The sequence below is a fragment of the Haliotis asinina genome, chromosome 8, assembly GCF_037392515.1.
Source record: "Haliotis asinina isolate JCU_RB_2024 chromosome 8, JCU_Hal_asi_v2, whole genome shotgun sequence".
Classification (NCBI taxonomy): Eukaryota; Metazoa; Mollusca; class Gastropoda; order Lepetellida; family Haliotidae; genus Haliotis; species Haliotis asinina.
Window position 1 is genome coordinate 60,304,156 of NC_090287.1, and position 24,424 is coordinate 60,328,579.

The 24,424-nt window shown below is 37.9% G+C and overlaps 2 protein-coding genes across 3 annotated transcripts in view; one reads left to right on the plus strand and one right to left on the minus strand.

The window, feature by feature from the left end:
• Window positions 1-13: 13 nt before the first annotated feature.
• LOC137295392 (serine-rich adhesin for platelets-like) lies at window positions 14-11,581 on the minus strand. Its single transcript, XM_067826731.1, has 9 exons — window positions 11,327-11,581; window positions 10,705-10,793; window positions 9,767-9,863; window positions 8,440-9,016; window positions 7,637-7,853; window positions 7,317-7,408; window positions 6,320-6,473; window positions 6,053-6,149; window positions 14-5,739 (listed from the first exon to the last, which is right to left on the minus strand). Exons 1-9 carry the CDS (start codon window positions 11,468-11,470, stop codon window positions 3,271-3,273), a joined length of 3,936 nt encoding a protein of 1,311 aa, XP_067682832.1. The 5' UTR covers window positions 11,471-11,581; the 3' UTR covers window positions 14-3,270.
• A 444-nt stretch (window positions 11,582-12,025) lies between these two features.
• LOC137294092 (ras guanyl-releasing protein 3-like) overlaps window positions 12,026-24,424 on the plus strand; it is an 80,325-nt gene continuing 67,926 nt past the window's right edge. For both annotated transcript variants that reach the window (XM_067825038.1, XM_067825040.1), the window contains exons 1-2: window positions 12,026-12,200; window positions 14,183-14,240. The gene's annotated coding sequence lies outside the window, so the exon portion shown is untranslated. The remainder of the gene's footprint in view (window positions 12,201-14,182; window positions 14,241-24,424) is intronic.

Here is a 24,424-nt window from a genome sequence, read left to right on the forward strand (position 1 = left end):
GAACAGAATATAATTTCAAATATTATATTTTATTGCATATATTCATACAAAGACTGATGGGATACAGATGGGGAAAGGAATAGACGAGGTCAGAGGAAGGCAAAGACGAGAGTGACTGCAATGTGTAGCATGTGACATTATGCTAAACTGATTATAGAAACAAGTTAGAACTTTCTTTTTCAACCGTTCCATGTTTGTTGTATAGTTTTGCCTATGCAGTGATAAGACTACTGTATGTATATTTCATGTTACGAATGAATGAATTTTTCTAAATGTTAAATCCAGAATATTTAAATTGATGTGTGCTGAACAGAGGTGCCTTTCTGTTGTTACCTTGAACAAAAGAATTCAGAGAATTTCATTAACCCCAATATGAATGTGTTGTTTTGAACAAAGGACAGCACATAGGGTAGGTTATTTATAAAACGTTATGTTTTATATAAGGACCAGACCATGTTATGTTTATTGTTGTGTAGTTTACATGTTTTGAAACAAGGGTCTGTTTGTAAAATATTAGATATTGTTTTGAAGTTGGGACATACATGTCAAATATTCCTTTTGGTCTATCTCTAGTTGATATACATGGATTTGATCCAAATACAAACCACCGACTTAAATAATACACATGCGTGGTCATTGTACCTACCTCTAACTCGAATACATGGATATGATAAATGTTCAACAAAACAATTGTAATATCACAACACCTGAACAAAATCTCATCTGAATATTTTACAAAAGCATCATTCTGATGTACGTTGCTTCGACAGGCACACCTCGAGCATGGTTCTGTCATCAGTATCTGTGTACAAGCTAGGTATAAACTACACATTTCCACATGCCATCACCAATCTCAAATAATGGCAAGGACATTGCTGCATGTGCCAATATGATATATGATAAAAATCATGACAAGCTTCATGGCATTTGGTCTTCTTGGATATCGATACATACATGTTGCTGATTGTCTTTGGCTGACACCAGACACCCCAAAAGCAATAATTAGGTAATCAGATAGTTTTGCTGATAGCCCCTTCATATACCCTTTGACACAATGCTCTGTATTATTATGGAAGGTTTATATTTGCATGCTGAACTACAGTTCCAAGATATACATTACATGTTACGTTGCTAGGCTGTATACTCTGTACACATATATGACTGGTATCTGCAAACAAATGTTGTAATACATATTTGGTTTCTTTACTGAAACAACAAATCACGACAGGTTTAGATTGGTCAACAGACACATGTATATTCATGTCTGTGAAAGTTTAGTGACCTGTGAGCAAATTAGTCTGAAATGTAGGCAATAGGTGCATCATACACTTCATTTTACACAATTGAGAAGTGAAATTGTTGTCAAAAATGGTAAAATGGTAAAACAGATTTTAAAAAACACCCAGCTATAATACAAATACTTACAATAAAAACAGGTTGAGCAAAGTTTTGTCAATATTCAGTAATACATACTAACACCTTTAAGGTAAACTGGTGGGAGAGAGTTTAGTTTTTCGCCACTTTTGTCATTATCTTACTAATAATCCCAGGGGATGCCTGAAGTGGACTTCATACTTCCCCACGTGGGGAATCAAACATGGGTCTCTGTATTGAAGAGCTAACGCTTTATAAAGGAGGGTACCCCACCACCCCTTAAAAGGCTAAGAGATGATTATTTAGTGACTGTAAAAGTTGCAGAGGAAATCATTTTTTTTCTACTTGGCTAAACTGGAATATGAAATTGTCTCTAATGAGAAATACTATAGAAACAGTGCAGGTCTGGCAGCTTCACTACAGTATGCTTTGATTTACTAGCAAACAAGGAAAAGTTGGATTGGTGTAGAGAACTCGTTCACGAGAGGTAGGTGGTAGACAGCAATGAGGAAACCCATTTGGTTTGTGAAAACAGATGTAGGGTAGTGGACATGTAGTGCATGACAAACTTGATTGATTCCACGCTTAGTCAAGCCTTACTTATTACTCATGTTTCACCCATTGCCCTACACTTTATTGCAGACAACCTGCAACCCTTCGCACACAATGGCAAGCGCCAGTTGGCGACACTCGTACATGCTAATACTGGTCAGTTGTCAGGTTGGTGCTCAACTTATCCTTGTTTGCTAGTGGTCAGGAAGGAAAATTAACCCCCAGAATAATGCACATACTGTTTAAAGTGACTGTTTACAAATACCCCCCCCCACAAAAAAAAAATTACTCACAAGTGAAAGAGTACCTAATATTTGTGTTAAATGACTAAAGTTCATCTGTCACATAACATTCAAATTGGCAAAATACAGTGGCAATGGCTACATTGTTTGATAAGATCATGCAGCATTTAAAAGAAAGCAAGTAACACGAGATTCATAACAAACACTCTGGGATGTCTACAATTAATTTGGAACACTGCTGTGGTCACAGAATTCTATCCCCTTTGAACGTACAGTCATATGTAATGTCTGTTTAATATTGCAAGGAAACACTGATCAGTTTGGTCCTACAAAAATATATTTCATTCCTTTGTTTTCTCTCAACCAATCAAACATCGAATATCATTCTCATTTCAAATGAAATATAAGTTATCTGTTGACATCTTTTATCAAGAACATCATAACATGTAAATCAATAAATATTGCATCAACTTTATACGCCTCTGTACAGATAACAATAATCCTGAAGCATCTTCCAAAAGCATATTTACATGTTCAGAGGATAAAACTGGCTGTCAAAGAAAACATTTATAGATTTTATAAAACTGTATTCCCTGATGACTTGATCCCACCAGTGAGGTTTAACAACACTTGCACATTGCACATGGATTAAAACTATGGACACAACAAACACAATAGAACAAGAAGCTGCCATATGTGGGTATGGCAAAGTAAGCACTAATCATTGATACAGGACCCACAAAGGATGGTAGCAGGAAGTAGGTTGCAAAGCAATAGGGATCAGACAAAAATAATGCCCAGTTAATTACAAATTACTATTTAATTTCTTAAAATATATTCCTCAATGTCATCAAAAGCAGTTCGTTATCTTTAGAGGAGGTTGTTGTAATTTAAAACTATTGACTGAAGAATCAGATTTCAGAAATTATTGGTAAAATCACACTTACTATCACTATAAAGGTGTTTGAAGATTGCTCCTTATGTGGATTAGAGATTAATATAAACATCATCTTATCCATGTTTGCCTGTTTTTGTAAGTTCAAGAAATCATAAACATTTGATATCTGTTCCCTATTCCCCTCAAACAAGATCTGCACCATTATTACATAGCTTGAGCTGTGTTATCAGGAAGCGATGTAGAGGACTGTTTGTTTGGAGATCTTGAGTTCTTTAATGTGTGCCCAGGGGAACTCAGTCTCTTTGTGGACTTGTTGGGCACAGTCTTTGATGAGCTGCGTGATGGTTGAGAAAAACGCAGTATCTGACGTGGTGTCATCCCACTCGCAGTCCGAAGAAGAACATGGTCTGTGATCTCCATTGGTTTCGTAGGACTCAGACCAGCCATATTGTTACCACAGTCTTTCAGTGGTGATCTGCTATTGGTGCCCGACTTCCTCTCTATCTTTGGGGTGCAGATGTCATTGATGGTGTCCAGCAAAGAACAGCTGAGGTCAACTTGCTGACCTTCAAAGGAAATCTTACTCCTGATATCTGTTACCATGTTGACACTTTCATCAAGGGAAGTAACTGATGTGGAAACATTAGTTTTCACTGCTGCATCCATGCTTACAGAAGCTGGGTGTTTGAACGTGTCTTCAGTTTCAGAGTCAGTGAGTGTTGAGATGGAGGAGATGCTGTCATTCGTTATACTGGAGTGACTAGTCACATCACTGATATTTGACAGTCTGTCTTCAGAAGCCAGTCTGCCTCTCTCAATGGCTGCCTGTGCTATGTCTCGATACCGTGCAGACATGTCATTGTTCTTTGCAAATATTGTTGGTATCCTGACTGGGGACATGCCTCTCTGCTTGGGTGCAGATCTGGGAACAGACAGTAACTGTTGCTCCACAACATCTGTAAACTGTTTCACATTCTCAGCAACTTTCCCAGCATTTGAAACCTGCATCTGTGAAACACTTTCATGCTTTGGGAGTGACATTTCAGCCCGTTTTATCTGAGGCAACATTTGTTGTTTTTCTTGCAGAAGTTCCATCTTTTGCGTGCCTGGTTGTAGTCTACTATTGTTGACAATACCAGGTAGGTCACAAGACTGCATTCTGGGTTCTGTGTCACTGACATTGTGTCTCCTGGGTGTATCACAACTTGACCTTTGGGAAACATCCTGTATATCATGAATGCTTTTGCTACACAGCTGGGATTCATCGAACATGGACTGATCACCCAGAGTAGCGTTTCTTCTACACACATTAAATGAATGGGACCTCGGTGGTGATTTAACAGGTAGGCGGAAATCTTTGCCACTTTGCTGTGGAGCTTTATCAGGAAAGTAACCAGCTCGTGACAAGATCTTGTGAGTTTCAGCTGATATTAACAAGTTCGGTTTAATGTTGTGTTTGCGTGCCTCTTGGTGAGAATACATGCTCTGTGAACGTACAACTCCAGGCTTGGGAGGAAGAGCTAGCTGCTGCGCCGAGTGAGACTTCTTTACTATAGGTTGGTGTGGTAGGGAACTATCAGATGGTTTCACAATACTTGAATCCATACAATCCGACTTCTTCAGTACAGTAGTGTCCAGAAGCATACTCTCGTCAGCAACAAAGGCAACATCAAGAGAGTCTTTCGGCTCCCGAGCTGGAGGCTGCGTTAATGTCTCGTCAAACAAAGATCCTTTCCCACTGTCGGTGGACAGACATCTTTCTAACTTAGAGGTGTTGCTCTCAACAGACATCTCAGATGCTGAGCTCAACAGACTATCTGAGCTGTTACTAGTCTGCAGACCCTTCTTAACACTTTCCCTGGATGTCTGAGCAGACATTCTGCCCTGTCCTCTCTGGCTTCCCTGGGACTTGTTAGACTGCAGGCTCGTTGAGGATGATGACTGTTTGGGTATGTAGATGACGGTATCACCGGATATTGTTGAGAAGCCTGCTTCAGACTCATCTGAGTCATACCCGGTCTGTTGTAATGTGTCATTAAACCCATGAGGTGGGGGAAGGACTACGTTCATCAGACTACTGTTCTGCTTCGGTGCAGACAATGGAGGTAAAGGAGGAACCTTCTGTATCTTCTCCCCTTCCAGCCTCTGCTCAGACTCTTTCCCATCACAAACCGTTGGTACGATTATTGGTATTGGACCACTGATATCAGACTTGTCAAAACTCTTTCGCAACTTCTTCAAATGATTATGCTGCCCCTTTAGCAAGCCATTATTGATAGTATTTGGCTGTCCACGTCGAAGATTCATCCCCTCTGCAGAGAGTGATCTCTTATGTGGGCCTCCTGTGTTTGTCCCAGCAACCACTGGATCAGATGCTGATGCATGGACAGGCCTGTACAGACTGTGTGATCGCTGCAACCCTGATCCGACATCTGTCTGATCCAGATCAAGATGAGACTCATTGATGAAGCCTTCATTTAGTGTCTGCTTGATGTCCATGTGGGAAACAACAGAGGTATCAGGCATGTAGGTTGTATTCTGAGCCAGCGCAGAGATGGGTGAGTCGGACTCGGACTGACTTCTCCTCATAGATCCTGAATCCATGGCATCATTTTTCTTGGTGGGACTGGCCAGACGTTCACCAACATGCAAAGAGGAATCTGATGCCGATGACTAGGGGGGAGAAAAAGAACAAGATTAATGCAATAAATGTTAACATATCTTTGGAATATCTCAGCAGTAAAACAACCGTTAATCATACACTTTAGTGAAACTTCACAACAGTAAAATCTTGGTTTCGTCCTGCTAGACTGTTACCTTTTCAGAACATTATTGTCATGTAAAGATATGAGACTTCCTGTCACATGCAGAGATGTATATAAACACTATCCTGTTGATTTGTTGACACTGAAATCTCAGTTCCAAACATTTGTGATATGTTTGATGACACAGATCTCACAGAGGGCAGTTCTAACAATGTACACACCTTATCAGCCTTGCTGCCACTTAGTCTTCTGAAGATGTTCTTTCCTCGTCCACTTTTCTTGGTAGATCCAGTAGAGATATTGGAGAAAGATGGGCTCCTGAAAACAGATTATTTATGGTTGAATATAGTCAGCATCAATTAATCTTCTTGCTCCTATAAAGTCAAAGTGGATACTCATGATCTGTAGCTGTTAAAACAGTCTGTGTTAGAACATTTGATTACCACCTCGACTCCTGCTGCTTGACCTGATGCCAGTCATGGACTCACCTTGCCATCTTCTTCTTGCTGCTGCTGGGACTGAACAAGTTGAGTTTCTTGCGTGGAGTCTTCATGTTGTGAGATGGAGTGGCTGTATATGACATTTGTTGCTTGTCCCCGAAGCTCAGACTGGGGGTGTCCATAACTCCACCTTTCCTGGGATCTGAAATCGACAAAATCACCACTGACATGGAAACAAGGGACATCATTAGATTTGGGTGGAAAAACAACAAACCCTTGATTCTTATAAGTCAGATTGACAAGAGGGGTTGGAACCAGTCACGTCACAAGCAATTTTTGCCAATACACATTGCAGTTGTCTCCCTTTACGTGATCTGGTCACTGGTTGAGCCAGTATTTTCACACTTCCTACATTATACTGTTTGCCACAGTCCTGTGCATGGTGCACAGATCACAACTGAGACAGGTTAAACAATGCTGGTCATTTACAGGAGTTGGATGGTTGACCATGTATTGCAGCTTTACTCCTGAGAGTACTGAAGTCTGTGTTTACCAAGTAGTAAATGGATACATGGAATGCGATGGAGATATGATACTATAAGATTCTCAGAGAGATCATCAGTGAGGAAAGTCTAAAGTCATCATCATCATCATCATCATCATCATCATCATCATCATCATCATCATCATCGCAAAAATCAAGGACTATTTGTTTTCTAACAAAATTGGCTATTTCACACAAAACACTCATCTGAAAGCTACAACCTTGGATTTTCTTGTGCAGTCTGCATCATAATTTCAATGTATTATCATCATATTCAGTTAACACAACTTCTTCATGTTACTAAGGAATTTGGAAAATACAGTTAGTACTGCAAGCACTGCAGTCACTAGAACCTGTAATGTGTTCAGGCACATGGAGGTAACATTGCCTGATATATGATGTAATTGAGCTGCAGCCAACATGTGCATATCTTATCTCTGAGTGCAAATAAATAAAACTGCTGCAAAACAGGATACGGATGTTTCAAGAAGGTGTAAATACCATTTATATCCATTTTCCTGATGGCGGAGGCAGGGGTGAAGGGTGTGTGTCCCAGTGCAGAACCTTGGGGGAGATGCTGCAGAATAGCCTTCCTGTAGGAGAGAAACACATATACTGCATTCAGGAAAAGAGTGAAGTGAAAACTTGTAGTTTGTAAGGAAAGAATATTAACAAAAGTGTTATTGTTTGAATGAAATGTGAAACAAAAGCATGTCTACAGCAGTAACACAAAGATCTGGAAAATCTTGCAGGTGTAGCTGCGAAAAAAAGACTTGTCTCTAACATACCAAAAGCACATCAAGACAAATGAAAAATCTTACTTTTTGGATGCTGAAAAAGGAATGACCTCGCCAGAGGCTTTGCGTTTCCGTATGACGACAGGTGTGGTTGTTGGGTAGTTTGGCTGTTCCATTGATCCAGAGAGGGACTGGGCACTTTCATTGGAGGCAGTTGTCATATTCTGACTTGAGTTTCCATTCTTACCATCTGTACTCCGTCTTAACTTTGCCAGACCATTAGCAATCGAGCTGACAATGCCTTCAACACATGATGCATAACAGGTCAGCTCAATATAGCATTTTTCATGAGACACTGGTGTTCCAATTTATTGAAATACCAAACACAATTTTTCCATAACCACAAACAAGAAATGAAATTTTACAGTTCTTAGACATGTCAGTTTGAATAAATTCACGTCTTTCTCCTTTGTACTTATAGAAAACAGTGAAGTGGAGCAGGACTAATGATTCTTTTGACAGGAGTGTAGTCAGTATTTGATTACATGTATATGCTTATACGGTGTGATTTTAAAAGAGGAAAATAAGGCTCATTTAATCAGCCAGTCTGATATATTTCCTTCCAAAATTCTTCACCAAAATTCTTTAACAGCTTCACATTCACAGTTTACATAAGACATCACAGACTGTCTTCCAGTCCAGTTGTTATTAGGCTTATGTATCACAAGAGAAAGTTAAAGAAAATAAAGTAACAAGATATACTGCATAATCTACAAATTCAGTCACAGTTAAGTTAAATTTGGCTTGCAGGCTTACTTCTTAATGTTTTTTAATCAATGTTAAGTGAAGTCTTCTCGTGACAAGGCATTTGCTTTTAAGTTTGTTACCTTGCAATGAACCGCTCCTTTTCCGTTTCTTCTTTTTCTTCATATCCTTAGAATCCTCTAACGTATTGTCATCACTAGCATCCAGCTCATCATCTGTCGCCACCCCAAAACACTCAGTCATGAGAGTGGTTCGCTGGTACAGACTTGACGAAACCATTCCCACTTTCTCAGCTTCCTTTATAAGTAGTTCAACAATGGCTGTTTGAATCTGCAGCAGCTTCTCCTCAGTTGAATTCATCTTCTCACTTTTGCTGTTGACATGCATGATGTTGGGGGCGAGAACAACAGCAAGGTTGGCAGCATCCATCTTGTTATCATCCGAGTGGGAAGCGATGAAGCTAAGAAGCTGCATAATGAAGCGCAGGGTGCTAAGATGTTCTGCTGGGAGGAGGAGGCACAGAGCATGGATAGCTTCACTGGCTGTCTTTGTGTCATCAAGCTGGTAGCATTTGATGAAGGTGTCATGATACAGGCTTGTGAACAGGGGCTCGGGCAGCTCACGAAAAAACTGTTTGATGAGGGTGGTCAGGTCATAAATGCTGGATACATCCATACTAACACCTTCTTCAATTTGTTGCTGAAAATGTAACATTTAGGAGATAAACATCATGTGTTGGCCAATTTCCGGGTGTTATTGAGTATTTGAAGCACGGGAATGCATTTGGAACCGACGGCGTCACAATATGAATTGAATGACGTCACCACTGTTGATGACACAACAAAACAATTGTTTTCGTGTCAATACGCGGTGAATAGTCTTTCAGTTTCCGGGATTCTAATACCATTTAATCATGTTTTTCAATCAATCAGATTACAGAACACAGTAACTTTTGGTTTACAATTCAAAACTGATCATTTGTCAGCTTCACAGAAATATCTCTCACAATAACTGATCAACAGCTAACTCAGTTAGGACTGCACAGTATTACTGTACACTGCAATAAACGTTTCAAACCATATGTACTGACATGTTTAAAGTACTGGTATAATAGGTTAAACAACTAAACATGTTTTGTGACTATCTCTATGGTTCATGACTTACATTTATTACTGTTAACCATTTGATGAACAACCATCTGATTTCAAACACTTTAGCTCCAACTATATTGCAATATCTACCTCAACATGAATCACTATTACAATATATTGCAATGCAGTTTACTTGCCACTACACTGCTCAATATGCAATGATTAATGGTGGTGGAAACTTCAAATAAATGAGATAGATCTAGGGTATGCCAGTAATTCCTGATTACATCATGAATAATATCAAAGAACCAAAAGAACAAGGCATTTCACAGCAAGATTTTGAGCAAGCCAAATTTACCTTGAGTTCCTTTTGCCTGCTGACTGATCCAGATTTCCGAAATATTCCTTCAGTTTTGAAATGCATCCTAATATGTTCTGCTGAGTCAACCAAAAATCTGGAAGGAAGAATTGTGCTTCATGAGAACAGAAGGATTGGTAACCATGCTTATTAACACGAATGTTATTTTGAGGAGGATATATGGAAACATGTTTGAAGGAACCATATAACATATTTCTCAATGTAATTTATAAGCACAATGGTGAGCGACTTCAGATTTATGCCGTTTCTAGCAATATTCCAGCAATATCACAGTGGGGAACACTAGAAATAGGCTTCGCACATTGTACCCAGGTGAGGAATCAAACCCAGGTCTTCGGCATGGCGAGGCAATGCTTTAGCACTGGGCTTCCCTGTCACCCCTATAACTTGTACAAGCATAATAAAGTGTGCCAATTTTTATAATAAAGGTTACTGAGCCTAGATATCAAGAGCTGAGGTGAAATTTGGTTTAACAGCGTACTTTAGAATATTTTCACATGACTAAATGTAAGTGTGTGTATGTGTGGCTGCTTGTACTAATCAAGACTTACTTAGGTATTACAGCATTAGCTCTCTGAGATACAATGATGCAGTTAAGCATGAATACCCCATGCAGACACATTATACTGACTCCAAGTCAAACTCCTTGTTGTACCCTTGCAGGAACTAACAAGTACCGTAGTTCAATATGAATAAATATGACACGGATGGAGGTTTGAACCTGCAACCCTGCTCTCCGGGTGGACTCTCGAACTACCACACCACATTTCCAGATAGCAAGAACATTACCCCATATACCAGTTACTCTCACCATGACTGATATTTGAGAACAAGAAGTCTGTTTTCACACTATCAAAACATTAATATGTTACGTACCATCTTATTACAATGTAATGTTACTGGCCCAAAAAACTTACTTGGGAACATATCCACAGTCTGCGACATATTCACAAGGTACGTGAGCAAGATAGTTACCAAAGATACCAGTCGGAACATGAATTCCATCCTGCAAAACAAAGATATGTACAGCATCATCAAGCAAATAAAAAAAATACAACATGGGAAAACAAAACCAGCTAGGTTACAGAATACCAGAACACGTATGCCATCATTGAAAGCAAGCGAGTAAACATTTGGTTAGGTATTAGGTATTGAGTAGATCTAGAAGGTAGTTCTTTTAATTGGGTGAGAACAGAGGGTATAATCACTGTGTGAAAGAAAGATTTGATCCTGAAAGGAAGACGATTTTGATTCATTTTAGTGTAGAGTCATGACCTAATATACAAAACTGGTCTGCGTCTGTTTTTTGGATATGAAAAAGCTGTCAAACGGTATTTGATTTTGAATTGGTATCTCTTCCGTTAAACACGCACGTCTGATTCATAATACATAGAGTACCTCTTTCAGCTGCTTTCGATAGCTAACATTTGATGTATTTGGTTATACATACCGGTAGACGAAGTGCATATATTCACATATGCATTCGCAGTTATCATATCAGCAAGAATCAAAACATACAATTCACAATATTTTCCTCACCTGTGACGGGCCTCTTGAATTGTTGAGTTTCTTTGCCTTCTTATTTTTCGGAAGTTTTACACCACAGTTCAGTAGATCGTCCTTTATAAATGTCCTTAGATTATTAACCTTTTCGACGCAGCTAATATGCCTATATCCGTCCATGTTATCTCACGTTTCGTAATACGATAAACAAAATATCGCGTTATTAATTGCAGCCACCTGTTCATGCCTTCATCCTTGCCGTCTTCAAACATCCCACACAAAGTTTTGATTGGCCTGCGCTTGTAAAATATTATACTATCTTCGTAACAACTAATTACAGATGAATATATTCTGGATTAGGTTCGTAATATATCTAACTTACTATAAGTCTACACCCTTTTATTATATTCGAGTATATTTCTACACTTACATGCCCTTATATAAATGTATTTAATGATATTTGTACGATATAGATTTATGTTATTTTTAGAAAATAAAAGATAGTTTGGGGGGAACTATTTCAAAGGGAGATAATAGACATTTCCGGGTTTCATAAAAAGGAAGTAAACACGGATTGCCATTTCCTTCTAAAGAATGTCAACAATCAATTAGATATTTTCAGTTCCAATCTTCACAATATTAATAAATCTGTTCTTGTAGAGTAAATGAACTATCACATTTTCTCAGAAACGCGATGATCAAGTTATAAAATTCTCATCCTGAAGGTCAAAGGTTAGGCAATGGCCGATGCGCAGATGCTCAAGATGTGACAAGAGCAAGGCCATAGTGGATTGATAATTATGAATTCCTTCCTTTTATTAACGACGTTCTGCTGGACGTAGACCATCATGGCACCATTGCACTGACATGGTTTAAAATGCGAAAGCCTGTACTGCGTGTAAATAAATAGGTGAGTCCCCAAAGAATTGGATGGTAGCCTTGCATTTGCTGTCAAAACAGGCTACAGAACGTGGCTGTAACCGAAGAGAACGCTACATGTACATAAGCACGACCTGTCGCAAAACGAATTTTGTTCACACAAATACAATATATGGTTAGATTAACTTTTGTTTATTGACTACATATGTGTTTTTGCGGCAACAGTATCACTGGATCTTGATAATTGGCCTCGTACCATTTTGATTGGAAAGTAGTTGACAACCACATAAAAATGTCAATAATTGATAATTTCATCACTCTTGGTCAGATCCTGATTGTATTGCTGGGATATATTGCATTGTTATCCATTCTAAATGATAATTCTTCAGCATATAAAACATATAGTTGGTTTTTATGTTGGCTATATATGTCTAATTCATCAGTGGTTGATCTAAATCTGTAGTGTAGCAGCTGATATGGAAAATTGAAGGTCATTGTGCCATTCTACAGGTAATTTGAAGGTGGCATCATCCCCAGAAATGATCAGTTTTACTGCACTATCTTAGTTTTAGGGATCACATTCAATTTCCATTTTGACTTTTTCATTTTTTTCTTGGAAATAGTTACATATTCATAGTATATCTTGGACTCTTAATAGGTTTTGTTATGGCATGTGTGTTTACCCAGAGATTTTGTACCAATGTGAAAATGGAATTGAAATTAAGGAAGTAAAATTAAAGAAGCTATATTTCTTCAGGATAACTGTAGGTAGAGGTTTAACCAAGCAGATTTGTATCCATCTTGGTGACAGCTTCCAATTAGCGTCTCATTTTGAACAATGCCTTGCATATGAACAGATCCTATACTAAAACACAATGATATTATTTCCTTTATTGTAAATTTTGTAAATACATTTTCACAAGGGAAGTTATGTTAAATGGAAAATTTAAGAGTCTGTGCTAAGGGGCTTTCCAAAAGACAAAGACAAAGAATCAGCATTCCCCACACAAATCTACAATAGATAAGTGAAGTGTTTTCCAGTATTTTCATGTTCAGGGACTTCAAAAGACATTACTTTATGGTATGGTAAAGTAATATATACACTTGTTTGTTCTCTTTGTGGTCTTCAAATTATGACTATTATTGTACAGATAATAATCAGCATGTAAATCAATAAAAACATAATTTCCTCCTCCATAATATGTGGCATAATAGGTACTACCAGTATTCAGTAAGTACCTTGAGGCAGTGCCAATTGATCTGATTAGTCCTACCGCACCTAATGAGTAAATATTTGCCCATGGTATTGTCCAGGCATGTTGTTTGAATATGCAATTTACCTGTCTTACACAATCCCACTGGCAGACAAACATGATGTAACTTTTGTAATGCCTTTGGCTACTTAAGGAAACATATCATTAAATTAGTCTGACACTATTTTTGTCTATGAACACATATTAATTTGAAGAAAACAAGCTGTTTGCAAATTGAAAAGGAGCCCCAGCTTGTTATGACCTTGGGCTTTAGGAATTTGTCAACTTGCTTCATGGAAAATATTGCATTTTAGTAAGGGCAAAATAAAAATAATTTAGGTCAGGGACTGTAGAGACAACGTGTCTACACGCCATATGTTTCATCATACAAAACTGTTAATGCAATAATACTTTTCATAAGTACCACTCTAAAAGTTCATGAGAATTTATGGTACTCTGTGATGTCTATTTTTCACCTTTTGAACTGGTTCTACTATTTTCTGTCTTTTTTGGGGCTTTTGAACTGCCTTTTTTTTGCTTTACAATGCAGTTGTGTTTGTGGAAGGATCACAGTATATGGATGAACAACCTCTTTATCACAGTGAGAACGATGTTTCGGTGAAGGTTCTAACATCATCATCAAGCAAGTGACAATAACTTAGTGCTCCTACTTCTAAATGCCCAGCCAAAAGCAGCATAAAACTAAACTCACTGTGCATGCCTCTCAAACAAATCAGTATTGTTTGTTTCTGTTTTCCAGACTCAGTTGAAATAGTGCAAGGAGGAACTGCCTGTTGATCCTCTGTACATCACTGATGGTGAGTAGAAATATTCTGTATTTTGCTCTTGTGACCATGGAGGTCTGGGTTAGAAGTCAGTAACCCATGCTTGTCGTATGAGGTGACAAATGGGATCAGGTTATCAGGCTCAAATTAATGCTCTTACTATCGACCACTGGATTGTCTGGTCCAGACTCAGTTGTTTACAGACCACAGCTTGTATGGCTGGAATATTGCTGCATGCAGCGTAAAACAATACTCACTCACTGTGTCAGGTACATATTGTGTTAACACACATCGGCCATGTTGATGAGTCATCTATGCACACATGACCTGTTCATTTGTTGGGTACACAAGTGTATTGATCAGGCCTGACACATTGAATTAATCTAATTAAACCACTTATTATTTTTTCACGGTACTGTGATCAAAATTTAGTAGCTCTGGAGGTCAACTGTGGTATTTGAATTCAGGCAACCTGGGAAAGTTATCTTTCAACTGGGATATGAAACAGGCCTTTGACTTCCTCGCTGATTTCAAACACTGGAAAATGTATCTAACAGAAAAGTTCAAGGGATAATTTCTGGCCTGAACAACAATTCAACTAGCCACAAACTAGCAGACAAGTGTACAGATTTAACCGTGTTGAAGTATGGACTTTGGCAGTCATGCGCCCACCACGTCATTCGAATGATACAGTAAGAAAACTGCCATGTTATGGATTTCTGATTTGTATTGTGACCTGTTTCTGTCAGTAGATATTTTAATCATTCATATTAAACATACTTTGAATTATTGATATCATACAAAAGTAGAGAAGCAAACTTTTAACAAAAATACAGAAGTTCTGTTTCAGAACATTTTATCAAAGCATCACCAAGAATTATGCCCTGATTATCTGATAATACCCAAAGCTTGTCAGTATTCCTATGCTCATGTCGTTTGGTGGAATTTATTTACTCACAGTTATCGAAGAAATGCTAGACAGGGTAATTCTAATTAGGAGACAAACATCATGTGTTGGGCAATTTCTGCGTGTTATTGAGTATTTGAAGCACAGGAATATATTTGGAACCAACATTATAAATAAACAAAAATGTATTCCAAAGGGTATTACTGTCTGCACCCATTTACATCAAGTATGGGTACAGCAGTACTGCTGGTTTCCATGGTAGCATCTGGAGCTGCTCATTTGTGACGTCATTCTGACTTTATGTCACAATATGATTTGAATGACATCACCACTGCTCATGACACAACAAAAACAATTGTCTACTTGACAACACGCAGCGAATAGTTTTGCAATTTCCGGGAATTGAATAGCATTTGATCATGTTTTTCAACCATTCAGATTACAGAACACAGTGACTTTTGGTTTACTATGAAGTCCTGTTGAAGTAGTTTCTATGCATCACATAGGATTCCCACTGATGAAAATTATGATAGTTTGCTTACAGAATCACTTTGTAAATACTGTTGATTCAGAATCAGAAGACATGTGTTCCCATACATGCAGATTAGATTCATTTACCCACAGGAAAACATAGATACGTTTCATTATCTCATGCCAAAGAACAGCCAAGAATACTGAGAACTATTGGTACTTAATTTGACTTTTGTGGATATTTTGCCAAGTATTACAACAAAATCTACCCACAATTTCATATTATTTCAGTGTAAACACAGAAAATTAGTAATCATTTGCTCTGTATGTGTCTTTGACACTAAAAAATATTGTTTTCATATGTTGATTTTGTCCGAATGAAGTCGCTAATGAATACTGACTATCAACCAGCATCAGGGAAGTGGGGTCTGTTTTGTGAACACTTGGTTTGCTAATGTTCATTTCCTTTGTGCATCCTCCAAGTTGTTGTTTGCATTATAGATGAAGGTTCGTGGCAGAATAGTTTGCTTGTGACTAGATGAGATTCGCTTGATCGCCATTGCGGTTGGTTCTGTCATGTGGTTATTGACAGAGAAATGCACACAATTGTTACTGTTTATTTATGAATGATCTGACAAATGTCTCTACACAAGGAAGTATCATAATCAGTCTGTTAATTTGAACAGGAAGAATTAATCACAAATTTGTCTGTTAGAATTTGTAATTTATCAAGCCATGCACACGTGATAAGACTTGAGAATTCAAAGAATAATTCGTAGAACGTTTTTAAGGAATAACAAATGTTCTGTCAATTTAATCATATTTATACTATGTTATGTCATTCTGTAATAGAACATCTTTTTGGAAAGCATAGTAGCTAAGTTCAATTCAAATGGGACATAGAACAAGCAAATAATATTTGCATATAGCTATATAACTGATATTTTCAATTTTAGATTTGGTATTTTGTGTTTTGTGTTGAATGCGTGATTGCACTTAATTCACAGAAAGGGGGCTTTCTTACAGGGCCAAATACAACAAAATTAAGGTTACGATTACACCTCATTAGGATAGGTACATAGGATTAATTTTTGTACATTTTGTTAGAAGTAAACTGTGCATTAATAACACAATTATCAATGTGTAATTGTTTATTCGATGATGCTTGCAGCCATTATGGTGACTTTCTGTATCAGAATGTCAGTGAAAAAAACAAAGGTATCTAGAAGCTCATTGTATTCATACCACTTCAAGGGTAGTTCGGGTAATCAGAATCACAACATGTATTCACTCAGACAGATAAACAAATGTCCAGTAGCTTGTGGAAGTACTTTGAGTAACATACTTACGACTGTGTGGTGACAAAACAGTTTTTGTTGTGAACTGACAGGTCACAGAGTGATATCACAATTAACTTTGTTTAGAGCTGGTTCTGGAAAGGGTTGAAATGGCCATTTGTATGAATGTTTTATGTTTAACTGTGGTGGAGTTTTTCTATGCTTGGGTTGTTGTAATGGTGGTATTGTCTGATGTATTGATAAGTGGAAGCTACCTGCTGTGTTGATGACCTTGGTGGCTTTGAACTTGACAAATCTGTTGTTTTTCTTTTGTATCGGGGCAAAGGAGTAGTCTAGTGTAAATGAGTACACTCATCCTGCAACAGACCTGGGTTCGATTCTCCACATGGGTATAATGTGTGAAGCCCATTTCTGGTGACCCCTGCTGTGATATTGCTGTAAGTGACATGGAACAGTGCTCACTCACTCAATCACTCACTGTTGATATCAGTCATTTTGAATGATCAGTGATAATACTGTTTATATTGCCTACATATTATGTGATCAAGGACAGTAGCATTATGTCTGTGTGTAGCTATGAGGAAATCTGTGTGGGTAAACAGACTGTAAAGTCACTCACAGTACGTCTGTGTGTGCAGGGCAGCTGTGTGCGTAGGGACTGTGAAGTCAATCACCAGACACACGACAGTGGGAACCTTCACATATGATTGCTGGGATTAGCAGCAGTATCTTTAACATAATTGATTTTATACACCTTTGGCCCAGACAATGGCTATCTTTAGGTACACCCAACTAAAAATACACTCCACAGCTCAATTTAGCCATGTGTACATTAGTTCTCCACCATTAAGCAGAATCAAATTTCTTTGTAATTTCATGAATATGGCTGTCATGGACTATATTGGGCGAGATTTACTACAACTGTCCATGTCGTTACACACCCTTCTAAGAATGGCTGTACCTCACTCATTTAGACATGTTCTACAAACACGAGAGCCCGGTTGCAGGATGTCAATAATGTGTGATAGATGGCTTCCAAGTCCTCATCCACTGAACAAGATGCTGAGGTGGTCAAAGAAAACAGCGTTAGGTTGGGTGTTGTAGAAATTAGCAGTGTTGATTATTGATGTTGTTTGACAGGGACAAGGTGAAATGTCCATGTGATGCCTGTCTCACACCAGTGCGACAAGCAGGGCAGGCAGTGTTTACAGAGGGAGTCAGCAGACAGTGAAAATTGTTGTGTGGTGCGAGCCAATCCTGACTACCAGAAACCTGTAGAGCAATGACACATCATTAGCTGTCACCGGTCAGGACAAACAGTGACATGCCACAACATTGGTCTTTGAAGTTCTTCAGGTCACTAACCTCTACACCAGGCCTCATGCCGAATTACCAGGTGTCATACCTGAACATCAGGTCACATACCTTAGCATCAGGTCACATACCTGAACACCAGATCTCATGCCTGAACACCATGTCACGTACCTGAACACAATGTCTCATACTTTAGCATCACATCTCTAACCTCTACACCAGTCACTAACCTCAGTGCCATGTCACTTCCCTAAATGCCCTCTCATATATCTTAGTATCATATTAACCTCAACATCCGATCACATGCCTTAGCATCATGTCACATACATCAATGTCAGGTCACTTGTCTCAGCATCAGGTCACATGCCTCAGTATCAGGTCACATACATCAATATCAAGTCATGTGTCTCAGCATCAGCTCCCATGTCTCTGTATCAGGTCATGTGTGTCAGTATCAGGTCACGTCATACCATCATTCACATGTCTTAGTGTCAGGTCACTATCGTATCATACTTTGTTTCCTTAGCTTAAAGGCACCTTTATATTATCATGCTTTGTGTCATCACCTTAAAGACATGCATATTTTGTAATGCTTTGACTAATACATGTTAAGAGAATGTAAACTAAATATAGCCAGTTGGCAAATTTTCATACTCGGCACAATCACAAATGTTTGACCAAAAACAGATTTGGAAAATGGAACAAGTGTAAAACAGACAGATACAAGTGATAAGGTAAATCCACACCCTGTACTGATGTGATCAGTCAGGGTTAACATGAGCCCCCAATCTGTCTGCCTACTTCCACCTCAGATTTATTAATCTCATTTTGTGGCTTTTTCAACTGCTTAACTGTTTGATTACCCACAACTTAAGCCCAGAATTAGTAACAAGATTCCTTCAGTTGTCTCTCTGGGGATTAATCCCTGACAGGTGTGGAACATGACTGAGGGTAGCAGGTGTTTTATTGTACCCAAGCAGATGTTTGCCAATAAAATCTAGTGGCTGACAGTAGCAAGTACTTAAATCATCACAATGTCAAGGTCAAACAACAGTGTATGCAATATGTTATTATTGAAGAATTTACAGAACAGCCACACCGTTAGATCTGCACTGGATGGACTGGTGTTTGAGAGTATCTATTCACATTTTGCGTTGTCCATGTCAGCACTGCATGGTATTACCAGTACACCACTAAATGGCAATATGATTTTCAAACGATATGTATTGCAATCGTTTTTTTAGTATACTAGGTTAAGAACATATGCAAAGATTTTGTGATATTTTAATCTGTAGAGTTTCATTTACATCTAATGTTTTCGTACATTATTCAATGATAAAATAGCATATTGTAATACAATTAATTGTATTAAAAAGAAAAATAGAATCCTTTACTATGCAACTTAATTTTGTGATTTCTGTTATCTGCATCATAACAGAAGTGTTTGTCGCACATGGCGGCTCTGGTAACTTTTGGCCACACCCTAACATAGGTTTGTTTTTGAAACTGATTAAAGGGTGCTTTTATAAAACCTTTTTCCATTTGGTGTAAAGTTTATGTATTGCTGTCTCTCAGAAAGTGACTTTATGTATTTGGGAGTATTGACATAATCAAAACCATTTTTTCACTTTTGTTACCCTTTAAAGACACCTGTGTTATGTCATAGTGTCTTGTCATCTCAAAGAAGTGTAAATTATGTATTTTTCTCTTCAAGATACCTCTCATGTCATTCTTTGCCTCATCATTTAAAGACTGAACTAAAGGGATGTGGGATTAAGTACTGAGAACATAAGATATCTATGTAGAGTGAGATCTGAATCTTCTATGCCTTGGACTCGACTGGCTGAGTTACAATGAGCAATCATGTTTGTAAGCAGTCTTCTTTGGTGTGTCCTGAAGCTGACTTTGTTCATCACACCTAGTCTCCATTATAGTTACGATGGTAGATTGGTGGTTACCCATAAAACTGTTACCAGATGGTGCATGTTGTTACCTTGCCTGGTACTAGTCATAAAGGGGATACAACAAGGGTCATCATCTTGCCATTGGTATACTGCGCCTGAATGGGTGTGAAGAGGTGGGGTAGCCAGTAGGTTAAAGGGTTTGCTTGTCACATCAAATACCTGGGTTTGATTCCCTACATATTTACCATGTGTAAAGCCCTCTGGTGTCCTGGTTGATATTGCTGTAATATTGCTAAAAACCCTGTAAGACTGTCTCACCCTGTGAATGAGTATCCATGTAAAATGCAGCATGGTGCCCCAATGGTATAAAACTAACCTCACACATGTAAAAGCAGGTCACTGGATTGCAATAATCTTTAACACCATTTTCAACCCTATTTCATCTCAGCTCACCGTGTTCAACAGGCTTTTATCATTATTTCATGGAAGTACTTGTATCATAATCCCCCATGTTCCTTTTTTGGAGTTCAACTATGAGATAGTGGCAGTCCTCTTGTGTTAGCAATGAGTTACGTAACCTACACAGTTTGTTTAAGGTTCTCTGTGTAATATGATCTGTATTGACCAGTTGAAGAGTAATATAAATACTATATAGCACTGATCAACCATTCATGGTAATGAGAACACAGATTGATTGATATGGAATTATGAAGTAATGGTGTGTCACAGTTCATACGATATATAACCTGTGTATACTTGTCACCGTTAATCTGTGCCGTTGATCCTTCGTCTTTCTTTTGTGCACTTTCATTCTCCTTTCAAACTTCATGATAAAGTTGATTTGTATCTTTGAAAAATGTATTGTCGACGTTCTTTTGTGTTTCCAATCAGTAATTTACACACTTATCTTGATTTTCATGACATGTTTTAACATTCTCTTTTTTTTTTGCTTATTAATTAGGGGTGGGGGTTTTGGTTCACTTGTCACATTGACAATCCATTCACTTCATGGGACATTGTTTGAAGCGCATTTCTGGTGTCCCAGAAATATTGCTTGAATATTACTAAAAGCTATGTAATGAGTCACTCACTCAATCTTATTAATTAATGAAACATTTCTCTTGTTTCTTATTAACTGCACATTCTGCTTTGCTTCTAAAATTCATACTAGCATAATTGACCTCGTTTCTGACTAATTGTACCATTTACTTTGTGATTAATTACATTGCATATTTTTCCTTTTCCTAAACAGTTTTTGTACATGTGTTTTTTTCTGTTAATTAATATTGTCTTTCATATAGTTGTTTATTCCATTTTATGCTTTGAACCTGTGAAATTAATTAACCTAAATGTAAACTCAGCTTTGTTAACAAAGTTGCCCTTCCTAGGATTACTGCACATGAGGATGCAGTGTGTTAACGGTGTTGATTATTTGACAAGCTTCAGACAAAAGCTAGGTGACAATGAACCCTGTCTGTACCATGTAAACCATCCATGTTGTTGGTCTTCTGAGAGGCCAGGAAGAACCTGAAGGGTATGAAAAATAGTTTGATGGATGTCAGTAGTTGATGAGTCACAAAGTGTGACGTGTTAACATAACTCAGTTAATTACAAATGCAGTGGCAGGTAGCATAAGGGCAAATTCTAATTGTCACAAATGACTTTCTAATTAATGTGAGGATCACATACATTGAGCAGAAGTTTCACCAAAGTATAATAGTACATTGAAGAAAGGGATGCAAGCCTGTGTTTGCTAAAAAACATTGCTGCACTTTTGTTCAAACTGATTTTATCAATTATTAGATTGTGAATAAAAATGAGTGTTGTATTCTCAGTAAGACTGGATATGCAAGGTTGTATATCTGTTTTTGAAATCAGTTTTATTGTATAGCTTGATAAAGATGAGATGCATATTAGTGTTGTGGGAAACAGTTTTTTGATGTGTAAAGTGCGGCTTCAGTGTGATAAGTGCTGCCACCTGAGTGACAGTTTCACAGACACTGTGTGCTCAGTTATAGCCCTTGCCACATGTCTTACAGCTTTGTAACCCAAAGCAACAGAGCAACACACATATTAATCAAGCTTTAGGTTTGGACTTTTCTAAGGATTGTTGGAGTAGATTATATTTTGTTTAATTACAACTAGGTGTGTTTTGGTATTAAAGGAAACAGAATAGAATAACTTTCATTGTCATGTTTATTAAAAAAAAAATTCCTTTTTTGTATGCAGTTTGACTCATGACGTTTATATGTTGCTTTGCACGGATATTTCCTTATAGAGAGCGAAATGTTTTCAAATATTTCTACTGTCAAGTGCTTTTTCAGTTCAGTTTTTAAATTATTGTTTCCCAAATGGAAATCACCATGATGTTTGTATGAGTGGAAAAAGTTCCATTTTTAAAAAGATTCAGTGCTTTAACTGTTGTTGCATGACTTTCATGTATGAAAGTGAGGATTAGTGTTATATTGCGACAGATGTGTACAGTGCACTCTGTCCAACTCGGATTCTGTCTTTTTCAGATTGTTGTATAGACTAGACTGAACTTGCAGTCCCTTAGTCCTCCTTTGTTGTCATAATGAAAAGGCCCTCTACCTGTACCTTTTGGTTGATGTAATTTTGTTATGATTAGTGTAATATGGAGAATGATATGTCATTTTTAGATGATCAGTGTTATAAGGAGGTCGCTTTGTGTGAGAGTGATGGTCTGTGTTATAGTGAGGCAGGTGTGTGTAAGAGTCATGATATGTATTTAAGTGAAACTCCATTTCTTCAATATGATGATCAGCGTTATACCAAGGTTGCTGTGTTAGAAAGTAATGATCAGTGTTATACTGAGGCTTGTGTGTGTGAAAGTTATGATCTGTATTTTACTGAGACTTCAATTCTTCAGTGCAGTGATCAGCATTATACCGAGTCTCCTGTCTTTGAGAGTAATGATCAGTGTTATATTGAGGCTGGTGCGTATGATCATGGTGATCTGTCTTATACTGAGGCTGCTGTGTGTGAGAGAGTGATGATTAGTGTTATAGCGAGAGAGGTGTGTATGGAGATATTCTTAGGGTACCTCCCAAGGGGATCCTGTCCACAAGACACAGGTGTGATTCAGAAATGAAAACTCGTCACTCATATGATTGATAAGGATCTATTTTCTGTTGTGGTTCATGTTTAAATAGTCCCACCAGCAAAAAGATAAACTTGGGTCAGTGTGTATATCCCTGGAGTACAGGCAGGATGTGATGCCCTCTACTATGTCTGATTTGTGACTATTATGTGTAAGCCCCACCTTTTCGGCAGAGTCTGTCATGTGTTAGACTTTCACTGACAACAGGATACTGTCAACAGTTGCCACAGTCAGTGAAGGTAGTGTGAATGTGTTTGGATATACCCAACAGCAGACAAGGCTTGAAGCAGGTGTGTACTTTTGTCCCTTCTAATAAACGTGACTTATTCCTGGTTTCAAAAAGGTATATATGTAATTTATTTTGAAGTTCAGTAGTAGACCAAATATATTTAATACTTGATGATGGTTGGAAGTACATTTGGTTTAACTTTTCTAGTGCCATGTCTATTTATATTTCAGACCATGTTATAAAGTTGTGATACTGTAAGTACCATATGACTTTCGTCATGGTGTTATACTGTGTTTAATAGACAACTTGCCACTACAGGTGTAATTCTTTTACTGTTGTTTTTTCCCAGGTACATCGTCAAACTTGTCTATAATCCACCCACCCTCCATAATTTAGGGTCAGTCCTAAGAACTTGAATTTTTGAAGTTTTAACACATAATAAATACGCTCTGCCATTGTACATTCACTCTGAAACTTTTAGAAGGTGTATCAATCTGTCACAGCTGTTTGGAGTCTTGGGGGTACATCAGTGAGCATTGTGTAAAATAGTTTCCGACATTTGCTAGCCAATCAGGCCAGCTTTACTTGAAAGTTACTAGCCCACCAAATAATTCTCTAGCCCGAAATTTGAATGTAGACATGGGTTGCACCAAATTAAGTGGCTATAATATGATGGACATATTTATCAGGCCATAATCTTGCTTGATTTAAAAATGTCTTATAGCTTAACATGTAGGAGAAAGTGTTATATTTACCAAATGACCACATGAAGATTCACTGTAGCCAATCAGACCAGTGACTATGGAGATTTACTGACCCCAGTGGATTTTTACTAGCCAGAGGCTTGTGGGCCAGTGGCCATTTTGCACACTGTATGTGACCAGAAAATTATCAATGCTTAACGTGCCACTCTGTCAGTAGTACAAAATGTAATGAAAACAAATGGATGCTTAATTTTAATCTTACACTCTTC

Excerpts from the sequence above, each read along its gene's own strand:
- LOC137295392 (XM_067826731.1), bottom strand. The coding sequence starts at position 11,470 with ATGGACGGATATAGGCATATTAGCTGCGTCGAAAAGGTTAATAATCTA. Across the intron at positions 10,794-11,326 it reads ATTCAAGAGGCCCGTCACAG|GATGGAATTCATGTTCCGAC; the intron begins GTGAGGAAAATA and ends TTTGTTTTGCAG. Across the intron at positions 7,854-8,439 it reads AAGGAGCGGTTCATTGCAAG|GCATTGTCAGCTCGATTGCT; the intron begins GTAACAAACTTA and ends CATGTGTTGAAG.